The sequence below is a fragment of the Triticum urartu genome, chromosome 7A, assembly GCF_056163025.1.
Source record: "Triticum urartu cultivar PI428250 chromosome 7A, HENAU_Tu73, whole genome shotgun sequence".
In the NCBI taxonomy this organism is placed as follows: domain Eukaryota; kingdom Viridiplantae; phylum Streptophyta; class Magnoliopsida; order Poales; family Poaceae; genus Triticum; species Triticum urartu.
The window spans coordinates 255,489,586-255,511,488 of record NC_141879.1 but is presented as its reverse complement, the minus strand read 5'-3'; the positions used below and the strand labels follow the sequence as shown (position 1 = coordinate 255,511,488).

Sequence of the window (21,903 nt, the reverse complement as noted above, 5' to 3'; positions counted from 1 at the left end):
GTAGAGCTGCTCCATTGGGGTGGCCGTAGCGTCTAGCGCGCCTGCTACCGTCACCTAGCTGACCCCTGTGCCCCGTGCTCCGGCGACACGTTGGCGTACCAGATAGGCCCGTCACCGTCACCACCACCGCATCCTCGCCGCACATCGCCTCCCAGCACGACCCTCAAAGCAGCGGGGACGGCGCCGCCGCCCGCAGCAAGCAAGCGGTTCGAGGGTTTTAGACGCGACATCCTTTTTCTCCGCCCGCAAAAGAGAAAGAGGGGAAGACCGAGAGAGGAGAAGGAAGGCTTCCAGAAGGAGAAGATCGGCGGCGACGAGAGGGAGAAGGGGGGACTCGAGCTGGTTCTTCTCCGGGGAGGGAGAGGGAGAGGGAAGCGAGGCCTGGCCAACTGCCGCGGCTTGGGGTCGAGGAGGGAGAGGGGAAGGAGGAGGCCGGGTTGGTGCTGGCGCTGGTGCTCGCCTAGGGTTTGGAAGCTTCGGCTGCTTCGGAGGCGTCAAGGTACCTATCTATCCCTCTCTCTCGCTCGCTCGCTCCCTCTCCCGTATATAATCATGCGACCTCACTAGAACAAAAAAAAAGTCGTCTAAAAGACTCACCGGAACAGAAAGGAACCGGGGTTTTCCTCGATTTTGTTGTGATTCGGAGGTGCAGGATTGAGGGCGTCGGGGATGGCCTAACTTTATGTCCAGGCGTTTGATGGATTTATGCCTGATTTCGCTGCCAAGCTCTTGCCTTTTAGGTGCAAATTAGGCGCTTTCGCTTTGGAATTGCTGTGTGGTTGGGCTGCAAGCATGTAATCCATTGCTTTAGGCTTCTCGTTTACAAATCATTTCCATTCGCCCCAAGATATAATGCCACATTTTGCATCTTCGAGAGATTCAGAGACCTGGTACCTTAGCATGTTTGGGCAGTCTTCTTGTATGCTGTTATTATTCTGTCATTCATAGTTTCCTAATATGAAACAGTAACTTTGGAAATCATTTGCTTCAACAGAACTTATTCTGTTGCCTGTTGAATATGCCAAATCGGTAAATCCAGTTGCTCCTGAATGAACTTGCTAATATAGTCAATTGATAAACACTAAATATTCTTTTTCCCCCTTTCATATGGTTCCTTGCAGTGTAATGGCCACACAGAGTGCTGTTCGGTTGATTGGAGGGGCAGGGGCTGGTGGCTGGACTAAGGATTTCGGAGCATTCGACTCTCCACTGGGAAATCTTCCAGGAGAAGGGCTGGGGTTTGTGGAGAATGGCAGTGGGATTTATGGGGGCTGGGGGGAATCTGTCCCAAATCGAAGTGGAAGCGCACCTCCTAGCATGGAGGGATCTCTGGCTGCTCTTGGTAATCTTATAGGTCAGCGGAGTGGAAACTTCGACACCAGTTTAGGTAACTTGGACAATGTGACTGGCAGTTCCACGGCTGAGGAGCAGTTACGTGCTGATCCTGCATACTTTGACTATTATGGTTCCAAGGTGAATTTGAACCCAAGGCTTCCTCCTCCACTAATCTCAAGGGAGAGCCGCCGCTTCATGAACCGAGTTGGCAAGGTTAAAGAATGGAGAGTGGTTTCCCAAGATGACAGCAATAAAGGCTCCTTATTTATACCTCGATCTACTCTATCAACTCACAAGGAAGAACCGGAAGATGATAAGTCTCCAAGGTTGGATTCAAGTTCTGCAGATGATGAACAGATGAATCTTGTGGATTTTGTGCAGGTGAGTGTTCCACGTAGACCACAAGTCTCTCTTGCCTCCTTTCCATTTTTCTGATCGATTATGTGCCGCTCAGGGATGCTTGGTCTCTGTACCTGCTTGAACTAGTAATAATAACTGTGTTGGATCAAAGTATTAATGCAATTGCTTTCCTATATTAAGATGCCATCAAGTTTATTGCAAGAAGTTGCAAATGAGCTACCCTGTGCTTATATCAATATCAGCCAATCTTTCAACTCCAATTTGAAGGAAAATCAGCACTCCTTTCTTAGAAATGGTTGGCTTTTGTTTGGATAGTTAAAGTATACGTTGGTTGCGCTAATCTAGTCATCTTGCTGCATATCTTGTAAATATACCAAAACAAGGATGATTGGGCAGAAAATATGGTGGCACTGAAAATATCTTTGGAACGCCTGTTAGTTGCACTTGCATAATAAAAAGGGCAGCCCCAGTGCATGTAGCTCCCGCTTGCGCAGGGTCTGGGGAAGGGTCCGACCACTTTGGGTCTATTGTACGCAGCCTTTCCCTACATTTCTGTAAGAGGCTGTTTCCAGGACTTGAACCCGTGACCTCATGGTCACAAGGCAGCAGCTTTACCACTGCGCCAAGGCTCCCCTTCTGCACTTGCATAATACTGAGTTTTTTTTTTGCATAGATGCACAATTAATGGTCATGTTTAGTTACATTTTTTCCATGCTGCACATGCAAATGAATGTTGACATTACATTAATATTTTAATTTTATGTCCAAGCATGTTACAGTTGATCATCTCATTATCTGTTCATATTTTCCCTAGGAGAGCTTCCAGCAGAACCCCGATTCGTTGTATGATAACTCTTCACATCTATCAAGCAGCAGTATTGGTGATGGCGTAGCTGTCCATTCTAATATTGACTCATCAAGGAATTTGCCACATGATGTTGTCAAGCCATCAGGGTTAAATTCGTGGACACCTGTACCTTTGGCCAGTGTACTGAGAAGTACACTTGGCAACAATCTTTCATCTACATCTGTTCCCAGTTCATCATGTTCTGATAATAACCCTAGTGTACAAATTTCTGAGCAACAGCAAGAAAAGCAGAGCATAGACATGAAGCCTGGAAATGATGTGCCTGTCAGTGGGGCAGTTGTTACTAAACTTGATGTTGTGGACTCTAGCATGAAGAATTTGAAGTTAAGTTTGGATAGCCCGACTACGTCACAAGTTAAGCAGCAGTGGCAGGGCAATTTCTTGCAGCAGTATGGCTTCTCACCTCTAGTCCAAGGCGACCATATGCCAATGACTCCTCATGGAGCACATCTGCCCCATGTTCCTTTTGTTGACAACGTGTCTCATACTCAGCTAAAACTACCCACTGGTGACATGCAGCAACTTTTACCTCAACTTGGTATGCCAACACCCTTTTATACATCGAATTCTTTTGGAAGCCCATATTATCAGAATTTGCATCCAGCCAGTGTATTGGCAAATCCTTATGTGACTGCTGGGTATGCTTTGGGTGGTTCAGGTTTCCCACCCGTTATGACTAGCTATTCTCCCCAGAGTTCTGCTGCGACACCTCTCGACAGTCCTATGACTCCAAGCTTTAGTGGTAGGCCATCTGGTTTTCCTTCAGCAGGGAATCTTACTGCAGGAACCGAGTTTGTTCAGCCATATAAAATGTATGGGCAACTCGGGGTTCCCATGCAGCCAACTATTCCCGACCCGAACTTTTTTCAGTTCTTTCAGCATCCCTCTTTTCCACAGTATGCTAGTGGAAATCAATACAATACATTGGCTCCAAGGGGTAGTGTTTTTGGAAATGTTGCTGATAATTTTGATCCACGTAAGTTATTTCCTCAAGCTCAATATCCATCTGATCAGAGGCTTCAACTTCCAAAAACTGGAATTTTTAATTCTCCTACAACCCTAAGAGGAGGAACTGTTCCAAATTATCATGGCATTTCACCCTATGTTGGAGCGCCATTGACTTATCCAACAAGCCCAGTGTTTCAGGGGCAACCTTTCTCTGGAATTTCCCCCTCTGGTAGAAATGATTCTGCGAGGTTTCAGTCCGCCTCAAGAAGTATGACTGCTGTTTCTGGGTTTCAAGGGCAGCGAGAAAGGGAGAAATTTGATAACCCGAAGGCATGCACTTTCCTGGAAGAACTGAAGTCCAACAGAGCACGTAGGGTTGAGCTATCTGATATCACAGGTCGCATAGTAGATTTCAGGTTAGTTGTGTTGTGTTGATTATTTATCATTCTAATTTGATATGCATTTTAGCATATTTATCATTCTATTAGGCATGCAACTCAGCATATGTATCACTCTAACTTCTAACTAAGCATATATACACCAATACCAGTTTTGGTCGCTAATGCGTGATGTGCTCTTGACCTCAGCGCTGACCAACATGGTAGCCGTTTCATCCAGCAGAAATTGGAAAACTGCACTGCTGAAGAGAAGGCAGCCGTGTTTGCAGAAGTTCTTCCTCATGCTTCATCTTTAATGACTGATGTGTTCGGGAATTATGTGATCCAAAAGGTATGCTCCGGTTATCTGTTATGTGGAGCAAATTGTCTGCATCACTTTGTCGCACATGGTAACTGCTGGTTGTACAAAAAAGTGACATGTAATCTCTGCAGTTTTTTGAACATGGAACTCCTGAGCAAAGAAGGGATCTTGCCGCCAAGCTTGCTGGTCATGTTGTACCTTTGAGCCTTCAGATGTATGGATGCCGAGTAATTCAAAAGGTACTCTTACTCTTTAACATTTGCCTGTTTTTAGTCCAGCCCGATCTCGTTCTGTGTTAATTGTAAAGATATGGGTCTATGAGTATGCACCTTGTTCGTCTATTATGTATCTAGTTTCCCCCATGTATTTATAGCATTTTTGGGGGTTTACTTGGGATGTTCACTTAAAAGTTATAAAGCTGTTTATCTCAAGAATTAGCTACTGAGTTTATCATACATTCTGGATGGTACCCTTGTATGCATGAACAAGTGGCATGGCTGCATTTTGTTTGCAATGGATAACTAGGTTAGCTAAGCTTAACACATGTAGGTTGGTGTAACCTAGATTTTGTGTCTGGCAACTAACCTGATTAGCCCAAATTACTCTTTGGCTAGCTTAGGTTTGTTCGCTTGGATAACTGTAGAAAAAAGAAGGTTGGTGGTTAATTATGGTAGGTTAGCTTATTCCACCATTTCAGTGTGTTGACATAATCATGGGTTGTTTATGGGCCAAGGCTGATATGACAGCTCCAAGGCAGGCAACATCATATGCCTTGAAAATACAATAGTGACAATTGCTATATTAGAGATAAGGATTTGTCAGAACTAGGGTTGAGAGTTTGAGTTTGGTTCCAACTTGTGGATTAAGAGTGTACCCTTTGAGATTAAGCTACCTCACTAGATCATCTGACATGTAACATCAGTTAAATATGGTGTCCAGTCAGATAAAACTTCTGATTTCAGGGATAATGTGCAAAGAGAGGTAAATGCAATTTTGTAAAGAAAATCTCATCAAGTTATCACCAGCTTGTAGAAAGCTTTGAAGAGAGCTAGAGTAATCAGGAAATTAAGAGAAATGGGTTGAAGTATACCTGTAGTTGGCAGTACGTGAGAACATTATATTTTTCTGCTTGCAATCAGTATGATTGGAAAATTTACTTAGGAAATTCAAAATAACAAGTAGAAATTAGTGTGTAATCTGCTATGTAAATTAGTGTGTAACCTGGCAGTTACATGTTGGCACGGTATAGGAATTCTGGATGCAACCAGCATACGCCATAGTATCTGATGTGTCCTGCAGTTATTATTAATTTTTGCTTGTTTAATTCTCTTCTATAATATGCAGGCTCTGGAAGTTATGGAACTTGACCAGAAAATAGATCTGGTCCGCGAGCTTGATGGAAATATTATGCGATGTGTTCGTGACCAAAATGGGAATCATGTTATACAGAAGTGCATAGAGTGTGTCCCCACGGAACATATTGGTTTTGTAGTATCTGCTTTTCGGGGACAAGTTGCTAGTCTTTCAATGCATCCATATGGTTGCCGTGTTATTCAGGTGGGTTCAGACTCCAGAATAATGCTTGATACGAATTTGCTACTTGATCCTGTCACACTGACTTTCTTTCTCCCTTCAATCCATACACTTGTCTGCAGAGAGTTTTGGAGCATTGTGGTGGTGATTCACGAGGTCAGTGCATAATAGATGAAATATTGCAGTCCGCTTGCATCCTCGCACAAGACCAGTATGGCAACTATGTCACCCAGGTGAAATTATTTGCAATTTGATTCCATATCTTTTGCCAAATTCTAAAAAGTGCACAGTAGTTGTTGATTTATAAACTAACTGAGTGGCTATAGTAAACACAAAATACATCGCCAGTTATGACCTGCCTTTGGTTCATTTGTCGCAAAAGAATATGCTATGGAGTTCTATGATACCAGATGATGTGAGTGAAGTGCCCTTGGCTACTTTACGTCATAATATATCAGCTTATTTCTTTTTTCCGTCTCTTTTGCAGCATGTTGTGGAAAAAGGAAAAAGTCATGAAAGGGCTCAAATTATCAGTAAGTTGGCTGGGCAGGTTGTCACCATGAGCCAAAATAAATTTGCATCAAATGTGATAGAGAAGTGTTTCCAACATGGAGATATTGCGGAACGAGATCTTCTGATCAGAGAGATTGTGGAGCAGACTGACGGAAATGATACCTTGCTGGTATGTATGATAATTTGACACTTTAACGCAATGTTTCCATCCCTTTTGTTTCCCTCCTTTTTTGGCTGATAAATTTGAAGGCAGTAATGCTCCGCGGTACAAGTCTTAAGTCTGAAGTAGGCAGTATTATCCCATGTGGAATCAGATAATGACAATTTAGCAGTGAGAGTTACATTTCCAAGCCTGACTGAGGAATCCTGTATCTTTGTACCGTCTATTGTTACTGATTCCGTTGATTCTAGATTCTAAGCTTGTTCACTATTAAATTCCTGTGAGTTCATTTGCTAACCACTTGCTATGCAATTAGGCAATGATGAAGGATCAGTATGCTAATTATGTTGTTCAGAAGATACTTGAAACATGCAACGATGAGCAGCGGGAACTTCTGGTCAGCCGTGTAAAGGGTCACTTGCAAGCACTGAGGAAGTACACCTATGGCAAACATATCGCGAGCCGAGTCGAGCAGCTTTGCGGTGAAGGTGAGCCTCTTGAACTAGCGATACTTCACGATGAATCAGTTAATCTTCCCAGTGCTTTGCTTCAGCTCCAGTGTTTTGAAGTGTCTTAATTAATCCTATAATAATCCTTCCAGGAGATGCCGAGTGCGACTCCTAGGCATTGGAGGCGCCTCAACCCCCGCCAAATTCATCAGCAAGGAAGAAAGCATAACTTGGAACCGCGGTGCTTCAAAGTGCTAACAAAACATGGAACTCCAGCAAGGAAGATTGTACATACGTGACTTTGCTTAGGCAGTGTAGGGAGGTGCTAGGCACAAGGTTTATTCTGTGCGCACCAGTGTATCTATGTTAGAGTGTGGATATGTTAGGGTGTGCTTATCCACACTGTACTAGTAGTTGGTAGCCGTGTGCAAAATATGTATAGTTCCAGTGGTTTGGCTTGTATGTGTGATACATGTGTGTATCTTGACTGCTTGGTAATGTAATGGCTTGGTTGCTTGCTTAAATCTCCAGTTGTGTGGTAAAACATCATCCATTCACTGGATTGACTGAGGAGAAAATGGCCTGTGATTTATTGCAGATTACAGTAATTGGTAGTAGTAACAAGAACCTTCATGCAAAAATATTATTCCACGCTGAAGTTTGACTGTGTGGCAATCCATGGCGTGCGTGCTGTAGGCTGTAGCAACTTCAGTTGGCCTCAAACCCTTCGATATTGCCGCTCTCCCGCCGTACCCGGCCGCTGCTCCTCGTCCGGCCCATGCCCTTGCCGCCGGCTTCAGCGTCGCCCATCTCCTCGAACACCCGCCTCACCATGCTCTCGACGACGTCCACCTGCAGGAGCTCCCGCCTCCCGCCGGCCACCGCCTTCTCGTTCGCCTTCACGAACCCGGCGTACGCGCCGCGCACGGCCTTGGTCACCGCGGCCTTGATCTGCGCCCGGAGGTCGCCGTCCGGGATCTTGTACTCCGCCCCGTGCTTCCTCACCCTCTCCTCCAGCACGCCGGCGAACGCCGCCGCCTTCTCCCGCGCCTCGTCGGCCGGCCACGCCTTGCCGCCGCTGCCGCCGAGGAGCCGGACCAGCGGGCTCCACGCCACGTCCTGGTACTCCCACGCCGCCTCCTCGGCCGAGGTCTTGTACCGCCGCTTCATGGGTTCCTCGCCGATCAGCTTCGACAGGTCGCTGCCCCGGGTGCGCATGTATATGTACCAGTAGGCGTTCATGGCCATGACGTGCCCCGCCACCGCGTCCGCGCACACCTTGCGCGCCGCCTCCACGTGCCGGTGCAGCGCCTCCAGCACGTTCGACGCCGCCTCCGCGAGCGCCGCGCGGCCTCCCCCGCTCCCCGCTTCGCCTCCGTCCTCATCGCCGTCGTCGCCGCCGCCGCCGCGCTCGCGCTCCGCTCGCAGCGCGGTGTCCATGAGCCCGCGGTAGTCTTCGGACGCGAGGCACTTCAGATAGTTCACGGCGTAGCGGACGATCTTGGGCACGTGCACGGCGTCGTTCCCGGCGCCGGCGCCGGCGATGTAGTGCGTCTCAACGCGGAGGCCGAACTCGTAGAACACGCCGGCCGCGGCGCGCGCGAGGGCGCGCTCCACCTCGCTCGCTCGCTCGCGGATGGCGACCAGCGTTGCCGACTCGCCGGAGAAGAGCGCGTCGAGGCGCTCCCTCTCCCGTGCCACCGCGTCGAACATGTCCAGCAGCTTGAACAGCCTCTGCGGCTCCCGCTCGGCCGCGACCACGCCGTCGGCGAAGCGGAAGAACGCGGCCACGATGCGCGCGGCGATCTTGGCGAAGCACTCGGGCCAGACCGCCGGCGGGAGGTGCGCGAGCACCCGCGCGCACAGACGGCGCTCCGCCGTGAGCACGGAGGCGATGGCCACGTGGAAGTGCGGGCTCCACAGCGCCATGGAGGACTCCAGCGCCTCCCACTCCATGCCGTCGATGGCCTCGGCCGTGTAAGCCTTGAGGTACGCCGGGTCCAGCCGCATCATCGCCTTGGCCGCTCTCCTGTACCTCGCCTTCACGTAGATGTCGACGCAGATGTCCAGGCAGTCGTTGCCGGCCAGCGTCTTGGCCATCCTCGCGGCGGCGTCCACCTCGCCGTCCGTGCCGAGTTCATACTCGTCCATTTCTCCCACGGCGCCGGCATCGTCCTCGGGCGCGGCGTGCTTGAGCCTGAGCAGGACCGCCTCGAAGAGATCCTGGAGGCCGAGCAGCGCCTCGTCGAGCGGGCCCTCGAAGCGCATCGCCTCCGCCTCCGTCTCGTACACGGCGCGCAGCGCGGAGGCCGCCTCGGTGAGCCGCCGCACCCGACCGCGGCCGGCGGCTTTGGTGGTGGTGCGGCCAAGGAACCCCACCGCCTCCTCGACCCTCCGGACGGCCTCGTCCCCTCGCGCCACCACGTCCTCGATGGCGTCGCGCATCTGGTCCACGCGGTCGACGAAGGCGACGGCGCTCTCGGTGTCGGCCGGGTTCTCCGGGAGCTGCGCGGCCTCCTCGGCGAGGGAAGACACCCGGCGCAGAGCCGCGAGGAGTGGCTCGGCGGGGGCGACGGCGCGGTCGATGCGCGCGCGCAGTGCACGCGCCGCCACGGCCTTGGACTGGAGGTTGGAGGAGGACGGCGAAGAGGCGCTGGACAGGAGGTCAGTGAGGCGGTCGCCGGCCTCGTCGATGGCAGCTTCCGCCCCGGCAGCGTCGGAAAGCGCGGAGACGATGGCGGCTCGCGAGGCACGAAGCTTTGCAAGGACGGTGTCGTCCATGCCAGCGCCGGTCACCGGGGCGGTGGTGGGGCACATGGCCGGCCGGCCGGCTTGTAAGTACGTGCGGGCGTGCGTATTGGTATGTGCTGCACATTGCTGGCGCCAAGTATTATATGCCCGCCACGAGAAAGCTGGACCGCGTGATCGCGGATGGACGGTCAGAGCAAGGCCTGAGTCTTCTTAGCCTTTTGTGCTGTGGAGTGTGGCCAAATGGCCATCTTTGGAGATCGCTCCTTCTCGTGTCTCACTCCTCACAAGCGGCACGATGCATCAGACAACAATCATATTGTCACTGCATGACCTTCGTGGCATTCTTCTTCTGATAACAAAATGTTTTGCTGAGTCTCAATCAACTGGGAATTCTTAAGTCTCGGTCTATCAATTCCGAACATGCAATTTTAGTTTAGTGAAAGCGCAAGTTGCACTTCTATATCATTCCCGAAAACAAAAAGGTTGCACTTCTATATCGAGAGAATTAAGAAGATCTCGGCCCACCGATACCTAGACAGATCATTTGTTTGAAATAATACAATCACACCATAATTGTGTTGTAATTGGGTAAACAGAAAATTATCATGTTCGAGAATGTGAAGTAAACAATACTTCCTCTGTAAACTAATATAAGAGCGTTTAGATCACTACGATTTAAACGCTCTTATATTAGTTACGGAGGAAGTAATTCTCAGGAAGAAACACACCACATGGTGCATTTAGAGTGCACCCAAATGTCGAGATCACTCGCACCACATTCTTGCCAATGAAAATTCGCTTTTTGATTATTGAGGGAATTTCACTACAAATCAAAGTGATCCCATCTTTTTAAGGAATACCCAGGAATTAGACAAATCCAGGTTAGCGAAATTAAATTAACTAATGCTTCTAATAGCAACCTTTTTTCAGGGGACTAATAACCATTTTATCTTTTTTAGTAAACCGTGCATATCATTAATCAACAATTAGAATACATGTACAAACATACGCGACAACAAGTAAAGAAACTAGGAGTTGACAAATGTCTTGAAAACTATGCAAAGAGGATCCAAGGTATGAAAGAACACACGGAGGTCCACAAGGATTCATGCACACACCGAAACTAACAATTGCAATCAAAATCCAACGCCACTGAGGCGCTCGTCGGAGAAGAAGCAAAATTTCCACCATCGCGCAATCTAGGGAAACACCATCGCCATAATGGCTTTCTGAGTCGATGACACCATTGCACATCACATGTCGCTATGGCACGTCGACTTGGGAACATCCCCATGCTAAGCTAGACCCGAATCCACCACATCCCATTGATGTAGTTGGGGAAGAGTGCCAAATCCACAATTTGTCGTCCCATGAATCCCGCTTTAGGAAATCCATCTCATCCCAGTGACTGTGCATAAACCCGTCGTTATTCTTGATAGGGTGGCAAACGTGGCCGGAAGTACCAGATGGGAGATCACACGAGGAAGTTACCTAGGCTCGGGCCTCCATGAAGGAGCAACACCCTACGTCCTGCTTTTGGTATGTATTTATGGTGGAGTACCTCGTGCGGGGGTTACAATGGAGGATGAAGTATGAGACTACTGAGAGTGTGATTCTACATATGTAGATACCTTCCCTAGCCCCCACCTTATATAGATGATGGGGGCTAGGGTTTTACAGGAGATCGATCCGATCTAACCCACCGCCATCTTGGCTTGCTTGCAAGATGATCCTTGTGGTTTATCCGGGGGATTCCTCCTGTGGTTAGGTCTTCGCAGAGCTTCGTGGGCCCTGAGATGTGCTTGCTACCAGGCTTCCCACCAAGTGGCCACCCCCTGTGTATTACACCGCCAGTAGCCCCTGAGCATGTTTTGGGTTGAAGCGCCTCGATCTCTTAGAGCCCAAGCGGGCTCCCCATATCCTTGTTGCTTGCTTTCGTGAGTCCGACTTCAGGGAGGTCTTCGGGCCTGCATGTTGCGTGGCCTAGTGGTGCTTGCAAGTCTTCATCCCCGAGCCCCACGGGTTCACAGCTTCTCGTCGCATCACGGTTCGGGAAGGTCTTCGGGCCTGCGCGTCACGGTTCCCTCATCTTGTGGCTTCCGGGGTCGTTCCTGTATCAGAGGAGAGCTGAAACCCGAGCCCTCAATTGGGCCGTTGACAAGGCTCATGCCTGGCATGCCAAGTGACGGTGCATAAACCCATCAGTACCCCCGTAGGGCAGCGACCATGGTCTGAAGTACCTGATCGGAGATCACACGAGGAAGTTACTCAGACTCTATCCTCCGGGAAAGAGTATCATTGTACCTCCTGCTTTTGGTTTGTATTCACGGTGGAGTACCTCATGCGAGAGTATGATTCTACGAATATAGATGGCAATGGCTATCCCTAGCCCCACCTTATATAGATGACAAGGGCTAGGGTTTTATAGGAGATCGATCCGATCTAAGCTGCCGCCATCTTGGCTTGCTCGCCAAGATGACCCTTGTCGTTTATCCGAGCTCCGAGGATTCCTCTTGTGGTTAGGTCTTCGTCGAGATTAATGGGCCCCAAGACGGGCCTGCTGCCGGACTCCGGTGGCCACCCGCAGTGTATTACACCGTCACCCAGCCACTGACACCACTACAGAAAACAACAACTGCCGGAGAGGAAAAGAAGACCCAATCTCATCACCCTGACTAGGCAGTGAGAGGATGAGGCCATCGGCTTCTCAACGCCGTCATTGAGAACGTCGTCATGGTGAGGAGGACACCGAGGCAACTTTACTCGACACGGCGCCGTTCTCATCCTTCCGGCGGCATCACACAAAAGACTAACTCCACCTATGAAAAAAGCACAGGAAAGAAACAAGACACCCTCCTCCACCCGCCGTTGCAGTAGCGAGCAGAGGAGGAGGAAACCACGGCCTTGCCGGCTTTCACCAAAAGGAGAAACTGTATGCCCACAATCGCCCTTTTTTCCTAGAGAGGAAGACGGGGTACGGACAACTGTCAGGCGAGTAACCACTTTATCTAAGATATCTGTCAAGTGCAATAATCGTACACCTATGAAGGGGTTACATTTTTTTTACCTAACTTTCCCTCGCTACCCCCCCCCCCCCCCCCCCCTAATTTCAATGGGTTGGGCCCCTCCTCCCCCTAGATCCAATCACAATCTGCCAACTGGCGTAAATTTTATGTAACTCCCTTCGTAGGTGTAGCATTGCTCCTGGCAAGTGCGTGTTTCCAAATGGGACAAAAAGATGACAATCCACACACAAGCACATCACAATGAGTTGTGCCTGCTGCCCTGCTGAATGATCTCAGGCAAGGCAACGCCTAGGCTAGGTGTGGAGCCAGAAGGATGTCCTTGCATGCCTCGTAGAACACCAAGGTGACGCCGGACGTGGGCATGACCTTGAGGGAGCTCGCCGCCCAGCCGCGGAACAGCCCCTTGAAGCCCTCCTCCTTGACCACCTCGGCCAAGGCCGCGACCATGTTGGGCGGGCATCTCCCTCGCAGGGCTCCGACCATCAGCCGCTTCCTCGCCACTTCCAGAGGGAAGCTGATCGTGCTCGCCGTCAGACCTGGACAAAAGCAACCTCGAAATTTAACGGCGTATTCAGTGGCCAAACTGTAAGTGAATCTTGAACACACCCCATTTCTAAGTTTCTCCAAGGATTTTGTTGCACAGCACAGGTAAACAGAATGAAACCAAGTAGTAACTTTCTGCCTTCTGGGCTGCACTGAATCCTCTCACCTGAAAGAGCTCCGATGACCAGCAGCTCGGGACGGCTCAGCGACTTCTTCTCATGTGCACGGCAGTAGGAGGTCTTGATCGTCTCATACATGAAGTAGTAGCATGTGCTGTAAGGGAGCATGCCGACCAGCGTCGGGCACAGGCCGGCGTACAGACCGCCGACGCCTTCGGTTCGGTAGATCTTGTTGAACGCAAGGGCGATATTTCTAGGATACGCGTCGCGGTTAACAGTCAGACGATCCTGAGACAGAGCATAGAACATCAACGAATCGGCAAGTGGTTTGCCAGCACAAGTATATAAAATACCATCACATTCACATCAAATGCAAAGATATTTGTCAGTATGCCCTGCTGATTTGGGAACAGACAGCACATTACACAATTTATTTAAGCCACAGGTAGTTTATCATCGATAGTAACCATCAAATTTGTCAGTATCATTGTAGTCAGTTAATACAGAGTCAGGTCTGATGTACCTTGAGGACCTCAAGGGGGTGGCACACTAAAGTGCTGACTATCCCAGCTGCCGCGCCTCCAACGGCGATTGGAGATAGCAGGTGAAGAGGCAGCTCGATCGTCAAACCACCGAGCTGTATCTTTGGGCATCCATCCTCTTTCCATCGCAATTGTGCTGAAGTCATGCTCCGTTTGACGCACTCGAATGTGCCGAGCTCAATTGCTTGAGTAGGAATGATGCGGATCATGTTAATCGTGTTGCCTGCCCAGAGCCCTTGCCAGCCATTGTGTTCCATGATCTCCATGAAAGTACCGAAAATCTGTTTTGACCCTACACCGACAACCATTCTTGTCCTGAAATCAATCAGAAACCATGGCATCACTATTTTTTATTAATATCAAATGAGCCTGATTAACTTACCCGACCAATCGAATCTTGCTATCATCAGAAAAAATTGAAAGTTTAGATGAAAGTAAAATGAATACCTGATAGTTTCTAGAGGAGCAAGAACAGCTTTAGTCATGGTACCAGCCATTGCCCCGCTGACGAATTCTGCAATTTCTCGACGCCTCAGCAAAGTCTGCGCTAGAAATTAAGGTTCTTAGGTTCTGATGTAACAACTCACAACACATGTCGATGGGAAATAGAAAGATGCACACATCAAACTACAAAGCTAATCCTAAATCATAAGATATACATCAGCCATAGTCATACTAGTAAAAACAATTGCAGTGACTGTTGTACTATCATACCATACAATTGAAAGAGAGCGAAACAGATCAAGGGAGTTCAAATTTGAAGCAAGTGGACGTTCTGAAACCCTGACAGAGAGAAGCTTCAGCAGAAACACTGTGAACAGTTACTGACGAAAGATCGCCAAGTGCGAAATGCATCAGAACAAACAAGCAAGCACAGCAATTTCCAAAAAAATTTAGAAAAAAAGCGCAACAATGCCTCCAAACGAAGTCGTAAACCGTCCCAATTTGCATGAACCGCACACACGGCTACCCGAGGCGCTGGGATCTGCGGTTCCTTACCCTGACGGCGGCGCCGACGTCCGGCAGGCTGAGCCTGACTGCTACGTCCCAGTCGAGGTAGCCGTCCTTGGGCTTGGGGAGCCCCACTCCAAGCAGACCGTCGTCCTTGAACGCGCCGGCGCCGCGGGCTTCGGCGAAGCCGATGCTGGCGAGCGTGAGCTTGTTGCCGCGAAAGCCCTCCTCCACGCCCATGGCTGGAACCCCGGACAACGGCAAACAGAGGCGCGGAATGGGGAAGGAAGAACGGCGATTCACGACGTGGCGTCGGAAAGAATCGGCCGTCGTCTACGGTTCCACGGCGGAAAGGAGGAGGTGTATTTATTCTGCAGTGTCCACTTTTTTTGACACATTTCTACATGTTGTGCGACGCTCGGCTAACTTGCTGCACGTTTTCGACGTGCATTGTTGTGGTCTCGCGTGATGTGAACGTTTTTTTCCTCAGAAATAGAAGAGAAAAGCGTGATGTGAACATTTTCGGTGCTACGTTTCGTATATTTTTTGGAGTTTCTCCGTATGTTTTACACGTTCGTGTGCGAGTTTTTTGTACATTTGCGTCAGGGGTTTCTTCCTGGGATTTTCGGGACAGTGGCATTTTCGAAGACAGAGACTGGGTTCGTATCCTGCATGCAAACCATAGAGATATTTAAGTTTCCCCCTTATTTTTCGAGAGCGGGAGAACTACAAATTGAACAAGCGGAGGACCATCATTGTACGTTTCCCGAGGCGATTACCTTTTTTTTTTTGAGCAACCCGAGGCGATTACCTGTCGAGAGATATCAGCGTATCGGGCCTGCCCTCGCGCCGGGCCGTGCAGGATTGAGTTCTGCTTACGGGCCTTCACGGGTCTCGGGGTCAGGACGGCCCAGTTATGTAATCTACCTGGCCGCTGCGGGCCAGTGCCCACCACCACAGCACGGCTCGGAGGAGGATGCTGCGGCGTCGCCTGGGGACGTGGCCATGGCCGGCGGCAAGGCGGGGGCTGTCGCGGCTGGCGCCGCCCGCGCCCGCGCCGGTGGTGCGCGTGGACAGCAACAACGTGGCCCGCCTCGGCGCGCCCAAGCCCGGGCCGAGGCCGCGGCAGCTGCTCTCCCTGCCGCCGTTCCCTGCCGGCGCCGACCCGCTCCCCGGGAGGAAGGTGGCGCCGCGCCACGTGACGGCGGTCAGCTGGGTGAAGCACTGCTTCGCCGACGTGCCGCAGGAGGTCGTGCAGGCGCACTTCAACAAGAGGCAGGTGCGTATTACTGCGGGTGCCACGCCTCCGCACTCTATACAGGCCCTGTTGTTATCATCTGCGGTCTTATTAATGAAAAGATTGCACTACTTTTTTCAGTTAGTGTTAACACGCGATAAGAATGGGATTGCATTGTTCTCAGATGTGAATTGCTTGTTCAAAGTGTAGGCTATTATAGTGGCGAAATGATTTAGCTGCTTTCATGCTTAGGTACCATTGATTAATTGTGATGAATTCAGTTAATGATCGCAATGTTTTTCTCCAATGAGCCATTGATTGATTCGCTTTGGTATATTTTGCTTTAGTTTCTATCATTTCACTACCAGTTTACACTGCATGTAGGCATTGTTTTCAATCTGACATGAAAAGTGCTGCTATCTGTTATCAGGTTTACACTGAGTGCTCAGATCAGGAGGTTTCAGCAGAGAGCATTTGGTGCCGGAAGCATCATTTGAAGAAGGTATGTAATGAAGAATTCATGCTGTATTTTCTGGGGTTCTTTTAGTGAAATGTTATTTACTACGTGAGTGAAGTAAATATGCTCAGCAGTTCGTTGCAGATCAAGCATTCTGAAGTGATGGAGCCTGGCATGAGAATTCATCTTCCTGTGTCTGTGGCTGAGGCCGAGATAAAGAAGCGGTATGAGACCATTCCAACTGCCACACTGCATCCCAATAGGGATGAGATTGAGTACCTGAAAAGGCTTGTCATCTACAAGGTAATCTATCATTCTATGTTGTACTCTGATTAGTTTCTTGCATGATTGCTGCCGTAACAAATGCTTTTTTTGTGGGCAGTTGTGTAAGCCCCTGACCTCTGTACAGTAAATTAACTTGCGCATACAAGATTATGATATGTGTAAATCAAGTGTCTATCTACATATTATATTACTTCCACAATGCCGTAAAAATGCCATTCACAAGTTACTTATTGATATTTCAAAGGTGTCACCTAGGGTTTGGTTATTTGATTTTCCTTATTCAGATCCATCATAGTATGCTGAACTTTCTAAATTATAGGACTCAGCCATACTTGTGCTTAACAAGCCTCCAAAAGTGCCCATGAAGGGGAATTTACCAGTACATAACAGTATGGATGTGCTTGCAGCAGCAGCACTGTCATATGGGAATGAAGAGGGTCCAAAATTGGTTAGATTGTTTCTCTTTATTTTGGGATGCTATGTGTTGTCTTAAGCTCTCTCTGATGATTTTCTTCCTGCGGTTTGTGAGTGCAGGTCCATCGACTGGACAGAGATACTAGTGGTTTGCTGTTGATGGGAAGAACAAGAGAAAGCTTTACCCGGCTGCACTGGCTCTTCACTAGCATCAAATTGGCAAGAACAGCTTCGCAGGTTAACATAAATTCGTGATTTTGGCGACTTGGCAAGTGGGCTTATATCTAAATGATTTTGATTGACATGCCCTTTTGCAGTAATAGCCCACTGATGTCTTGTATTATTGATGCATCTTGTAGATATGGAATACTGCCTGTGAATCATACGTGCAGAGGTACTGGGCGTTGGTCATTGGGACCCCTACAGAGAGTGAAGGAGTTATATCTGCTCCTCTCACAAAGGTATTATATCATGTATCTTACTAAGAAAAGTATTTGGTTATTAAGAAATGAAGAATCCTTTAATGTTTTATGTTACTTAAATCATTGCATCATTTAGAAGATGTAGTCATCTTTGCATCTCCAATAGGTGCCCTAAAATAGGGCATAACCGCTTTTTAGCGCACGAAGGGCAAAAACGCTGCTCCAACAGGTGCCTTATATGCAAAAAAAAATACTCCCAAGGATTGGGCAGCTGCAAAATACAGCACCAAGTGTTGCATTGCAACACTTCAGCTGCTGTTGCAATTTTTTTAGGGCAGCAGGGACCACGCAAGACCACAAGAAAACAGCTCACTTCGTTGTTCCAACAGGTGCCCTAAAATAGGGCACCGGCAAGAAGGCAACCGTGATGTATTTTAGGGAACCAATTTTAGGGCAATTGTTTGAGATGAACATTTTTCGGCTATAATCCACTTTTTGATGTTGTAAATTTTACTCCAAGCACACTTTGGTGCCTTAAAATAGGGCACCTATTGGAGATGCTCTTAGCACTCTCATCAACCATCACAGTTGGTGCATCCCTGGCTCCTTTCCACGGATTGAACCAAGATGATTCATAGATAAGGTCATACTCATATGTAGTAACGATCCATTTTTTTAATGGCAAGATTTGTCACATGTCCTGGTTTCTTTCTCACTGAACTAGGTACTTCTTGATGATGGAAAAGCTGAGAGGGTCATTCTGGCGCATCCCTCTGGCATAGATGGTGCACAAGAGGCTGTTACTGAGTATCGAGTGATGGGACCCACCATCAATGGCTGTTCCTGGATTGAGTTGCGCCCATTGACAGGCCGGAAGCATCAGGTAGTCTCACGGCACCTAATTAACTCTTACTGGTGAAACACATTTCTGTAAAATATATGAAGATGTTAACATACTTGTATTATGGATACGCCGTACATCCTGTTGCATCATCTTTCGATTTCCCCTTCAACACCCGAGTTTGTTTTGTAATACGGTGAATATATTCACATATCCTTACATTTATAATTGATTTTTTTTAACTGAAATCACCAATCTAAACTATGCTGACCCTGCTGCAGCTCCGAGTGCACTGTGCGGAAGCCTTGGGCACTCCCATTGTTGGAGATTACAAATATGGGTGGTTCGTGCACCAAAGGTGGAAGCAGAATCCCCAACCGGACTTTGAGCCGTTCACCGGGGAACCATACAAGCTGAGGCGGCCTGAAGGCTTGGAGGTTCAGAAGGGCAGTGTTCTCTCTAAAGTCCCTTTGCTGCACCTGCATTGCCGGGAGATGGTGGTCCCGAACATCGCAAAGTTCCTGAGTAACACCGGAGAGTGGCATGATAATGGCACCCCATGGTCCAAGGAGAAGCCGAATCTCCTAAGGTTCATTGCACCGTTGCCCGCGCACATGAAAATTAGCTGGAATATAATGTCTTCCTACCTGGTGTAATAGTTTATCTTTGTTTGAATGATTTTTAATGTGACTCCTCTTAAGTTGCATTTCATGATGTGACCCCTTTAAGATCACTGACGTGCAGGGCCCATGCCCACATTTCAGTGACACATGGAGTGGCATATTCTGAAACTCAGAATTAGGGAGTTACATATAATATTGTTATTTAGGTTTTCTTTGGGATTGTCAGGTTGTAGATTTGTAGCAGCTGGCATTTCAGAATCAGTGAGAAATTGATGCTAGTACTGTAATTTTTTTAGGGAGATTATAAATCAAATTTGGCAGTCATCTTACAAAGACTCTTCCATAGTTCCATTACATCTATGATTTTGTTTCTATTAGCATAACAATCATCCCTGTACATCGTAGCATCTGGTACTCCTACCTTGTTGCACTAGTGTAACAGTGCTGCACTGATGAAGATCAGTAGTTCCAAAAGATTTGGTTTCTCCTGTGCTGCTTCCTCAGGTAGACGCCGAGCAAGTCGTAGTACGTCCATCGCCGCTTCCCGCCGGCCGCCTCTAGCAGCGCCTCGGAGGTGGCGTGGAAGCCCCCCTTGCCGAACGCCTCGAACACGACGCCGTCCGTGGCCACGACAGGCTCGGCGCCGCCATCCAGCCGGCGGAACGCGAAGGAGATGTTGCGCGCGAGCCGGCGCTCCATGTAGGCGTCCACGAAGCAGCCGTGCGTGACGAGGTCCGGCGCGACGCCGTCGCGGCGCATGTGCTCGGCGGTGAGGTGGAGGTCCCAGAACATGCACATCTTGGAGAAGGCGGCGGCGCGGATGTTGAAGGTGGTGAGGTCCGGCCGGCACCCGGCGGCGGTCATCTCCAGGAAGGCGCGCTGCAGCGACTTCATCTTGAAGTTGGCCGCGAAGGAGAGAAGGTAGAGGTTCCAGAGCAGGTTGCCGGCGTCCCGGCGGCCGAGGCCGACGCCCCTGACGAACTCGCCGAGCTTGTAGTACTTCCGGTGGGCGATGTACGCCGAAGCGACGGCGCGGATGGCGTCGACGGAGATGAGGAGGCCGGTCTTCTTGAGCCGGCCGACCGCCGTCTCCATCTCCGAGACGGTGCCGGAGGCTGCGTAGTGCCGCACGAAGGCGTTGCCGGTGGCGGAGTCGACGCCGAGGCCGGCGCGGGCCATCTCCTGCACGGCGTCCTCCATGAGAGCGAGCTCGCCGGCGGCGCCGAGGCAGGAAACGGCGAGCGGGTAGAGGTCCCGCGCCGCGGCGGGGTCACGCGCGGCGAGCTCCCTCGCGGCGAGGAGGACCTCGTCGTAGCGGCCGACGCGCGCGTACGCCGGGAGGAGGCGGGGCGCCGCGGCAGTCAGGCACGGCGCGGCGGAGCTGAGCAGGAGCTGCGCCCAGATGGACTGAGCCCGCACGAAGTCGCCGGCCTCCGCGCGGGCGACCATGAGGGCCGCCGCGGCGTCGGCATCCGGTGGGGCAGTTCTTGGACGGGGCACGATGCGCGTCGACGCCGGCGTGTGCGCTCGGGCGAGGTCAGTTTGAGTGAGACGGAGCTCACTGAGCGAAGAAAGGGGAGGAGGGAGGCGGACGTGATGAGACGAGGAGGATGGGACGGCGAGCGGCGCGTGGTGGTGCTCCGGGGGTCGGCGACGAGCGGCCGGGAGAGGACAAACGGCGGAAGGCAGCGGCCATGGAAGGAAGAGGGAGCCCATATCACCTCATCCTTTCATGGAGCCATCGTAAGAAAAGAAAAAAGACTGCCATCATTGATCCAAGAGTAGGTTTCACAAGAAAAGCCAAGTCCTATTTGTAGCTTAACACGAATTTCGCAGAAATTTCACACCAGGCAGTTCAAATATTAAAGAATCGAGGAAAATCTCCCGTTCCAAACTATAGCTGGCCAAATGGGCCGGGCCAAACAGGCCAGCCCGCGAGCATGCCGGTACGGCTCGCCATGGGCCAGGCACGACACGGGCTAAACGGGCCGTGCCTGGCACGCGGCACGCCTTGGGCCATGCCTGGGCCTGGAGCCTGGGTACGCGGGCTGGCATGGTACGACCCGTTTAATTTTTTTTATATAATTTTAAATCTTTTTTACTTATGTATACCTAAAATATAGCCCAATAGACAAAAAAACCAGCTCAACAGGTTGAAAATGTGCAGCCCAGCATGCTAAACGGGCCATCAGGCCGGCCCATTTACTAATCAGGTCGTGCCTGGGCCAAAGAGCAGCGCCAGTGGGCCGGCACGCCACAGCCCGACTATTAAACGTGCCATGGCGGGTTGTGCCGGGCCAGGCACGATTAGCACAGGCCGTGCCGTGCCGCCAGGTCTGTTCCAAATAGGACTCATTGTACTCTTTTTTTCTTCGAGAGTACCCCAATGACGTACCATATTTTTATGAAAGACAGAAGGTTATTTACAAGAGCTTGCGTGTGACGCGAACATCCACACAAGGAAGTACTCCCTCCGTTTCAAAGTACTCGTCGTAGAAATGGATGTATCTAGAACAAAAATACATCTAGATACATTCATACCCGCGACAAATAATTCGGAACGGAGGGAGTACAACTCAACACCAATACCTATGCCTAAAGCTCCTCTCTCATAAAATGATGTAAGCTACCAACACCTAGGCCTGCATCCTTTCACTCCTTGAGCTCGTTGAGGATGTGCAAATGCAACTCATCAACGTTCTTTTCCTATTCCCTCTGGTTAAACACACGGGCATTCCTTTGCTTCCATAGAGACCAGGCAACCGCAATGACGAAGGTGTCAAAACCTCTCTTGATCCTCCCAACAAAAGGTCTCCTAGCTCGAAGC

At 49.8% G+C, this 21,903-nt stretch overlaps 5 protein-coding genes across 5 annotated transcripts; 2 read left to right on the top strand and 3 right to left on the bottom strand.

Moving 5' to 3' along the window:
• The first annotated feature begins 248 nt into the window (after window positions 1-248).
• Window positions 249-7,389, top strand: LOC125520999 (pumilio homolog 5). Its single transcript, XM_048686037.2, has 10 exons — window positions 249-499; window positions 1,122-1,716; window positions 2,510-3,927; window positions 4,099-4,240; window positions 4,342-4,449; window positions 5,555-5,767; window positions 5,866-5,976; window positions 6,231-6,425; window positions 6,733-6,904; window positions 7,018-7,389. Exons 2-10 carry the CDS (start codon window positions 1,126-1,128, stop codon window positions 7,038-7,040), a joined length of 2,973 nt encoding a protein of 990 aa, XP_048541994.1. The 5' UTR covers window positions 249-499; window positions 1,122-1,125; the 3' UTR covers window positions 7,041-7,389.
• Window positions 7,390-7,526: 137 nt separating this feature from the next.
• LOC147959226 (exocyst complex component EXO70I-like) lies at window positions 7,527-10,122 on the bottom strand. Its single transcript, XM_087532504.1, has one exon. It carries the CDS (start codon window positions 9,680-9,682, stop codon window positions 7,574-7,576), a length of 2,109 nt encoding a protein of 702 aa, XP_087388630.1. The 5' UTR covers window positions 9,683-10,122; the 3' UTR covers window positions 7,527-7,573.
• Window positions 10,123-12,753: 2,631 nt separating this feature from the next.
• LOC125522543 (putative mitochondrial adenine nucleotide transporter BTL1) lies at window positions 12,754-15,157 on the bottom strand. Its single transcript, XM_048687593.2, has 5 exons — window positions 14,846-15,157; window positions 14,294-14,388; window positions 13,828-14,161; window positions 13,352-13,592; window positions 12,754-13,178 (listed from the first exon to the last, which is right to left on the bottom strand). Exons 1-5 carry the CDS (start codon window positions 15,035-15,037, stop codon window positions 12,931-12,933), a joined length of 1,110 nt encoding a protein of 369 aa, XP_048543550.2. The 5' UTR covers window positions 15,038-15,157; the 3' UTR covers window positions 12,754-12,930.
• Window positions 15,158-15,569: 412 nt separating this feature from the next.
• LOC125520732 (Pseudouridine synthase family protein) lies at window positions 15,570-19,163 on the top strand. Its single transcript, XM_048685725.2, has 8 exons — window positions 15,570-16,076; window positions 16,465-16,536; window positions 16,636-16,794; window positions 17,096-17,224; window positions 17,311-17,427; window positions 17,550-17,651; window positions 18,337-18,495; window positions 18,735-19,163. The coding sequence occupies exons 1-8, from the start codon at window positions 15,774-15,776 to the stop codon at window positions 19,107-19,109; spliced, it is 1,416 nt and encodes a 471-aa protein (XP_048541682.1). The 5' UTR covers window positions 15,570-15,773; the 3' UTR covers window positions 19,110-19,163.
• A 213-nt stretch (window positions 19,164-19,376) lies between these two features.
• Window positions 19,377-20,868, bottom strand: LOC125520733 (pentatricopeptide repeat-containing protein At3g42630). The gene has a single exon (XM_048685726.2). It carries the CDS (start codon window positions 20,790-20,792, stop codon window positions 19,536-19,538), a length of 1,257 nt encoding a protein of 418 aa, XP_048541683.1. The 5' UTR covers window positions 20,793-20,868; the 3' UTR covers window positions 19,377-19,535.
• Between the last annotated feature and the right edge of the window lie 1,035 nt (window positions 20,869-21,903).

Coding starts and splice junctions, on each gene's coding strand:
- LOC125520732 (XM_048685725.2), top strand. CDS start 15,774: ATGCTGCGGCGTCGCCTGGGGACGTGGCCATGGCCGGCGGCAAGGCGG. Junction 16,077..16,464: donor CGCACTTCAACAAGAGGCAG/GTGCGTATTACT, acceptor ATCTGTTATCAG/GTTTACACTGAGTGCTCAGA. Junction 17,652..18,336: donor TATCTGCTCCTCTCACAAAG/GTATTATATCAT, acceptor TCACTGAACTAG/GTACTTCTTGATGATGGAAA.
- LOC147959226 (XM_087532504.1), bottom strand. CDS start 9,682: ATGTGCCCCACCACCGCCCCGGTGACCGGCGCTGGCATGGACGACACC.
- LOC125520733 (XM_048685726.2), bottom strand. CDS start 20,792: ATGGGCTCCCTCTTCCTTCCATGGCCGCTGCCTTCCGCCGTTTGTCCT.
- LOC125522543 (XM_048687593.2), bottom strand. CDS start 15,037: ATGGGCGTGGAGGAGGGCTTTCGCGGCAACAAGCTCACGCTCGCCAGC. Junction 14,389..14,845: donor ACGTCGGCGCCGCCGTCAGG/GTAAGGAACCGC, acceptor TTTCTAGCGCAG/ACTTTGCTGAGGCGTCGAGA. Junction 14,162..14,293: donor GCTCCTCTAGAAACTATCAG/GTATTCATTTTA, acceptor GATTGATTTCAG/GACAAGAATGGTTGTCGGTG.
- LOC125520999 (XM_048686037.2), top strand. CDS start 1,126: ATGGCCACACAGAGTGCTGTTCGGTTGATTGGAGGGGCAGGGGCTGGT. Junction 1,717..2,509: donor ATCTTGTGGATTTTGTGCAG/GTGAGTGTTCCA, acceptor TATTTTCCCTAG/GAGAGCTTCCAGCAGAACCC. Junction 4,450..5,554: donor GATGCCGAGTAATTCAAAAG/GTACTCTTACTC, acceptor TATAATATGCAG/GCTCTGGAAGTTATGGAACT.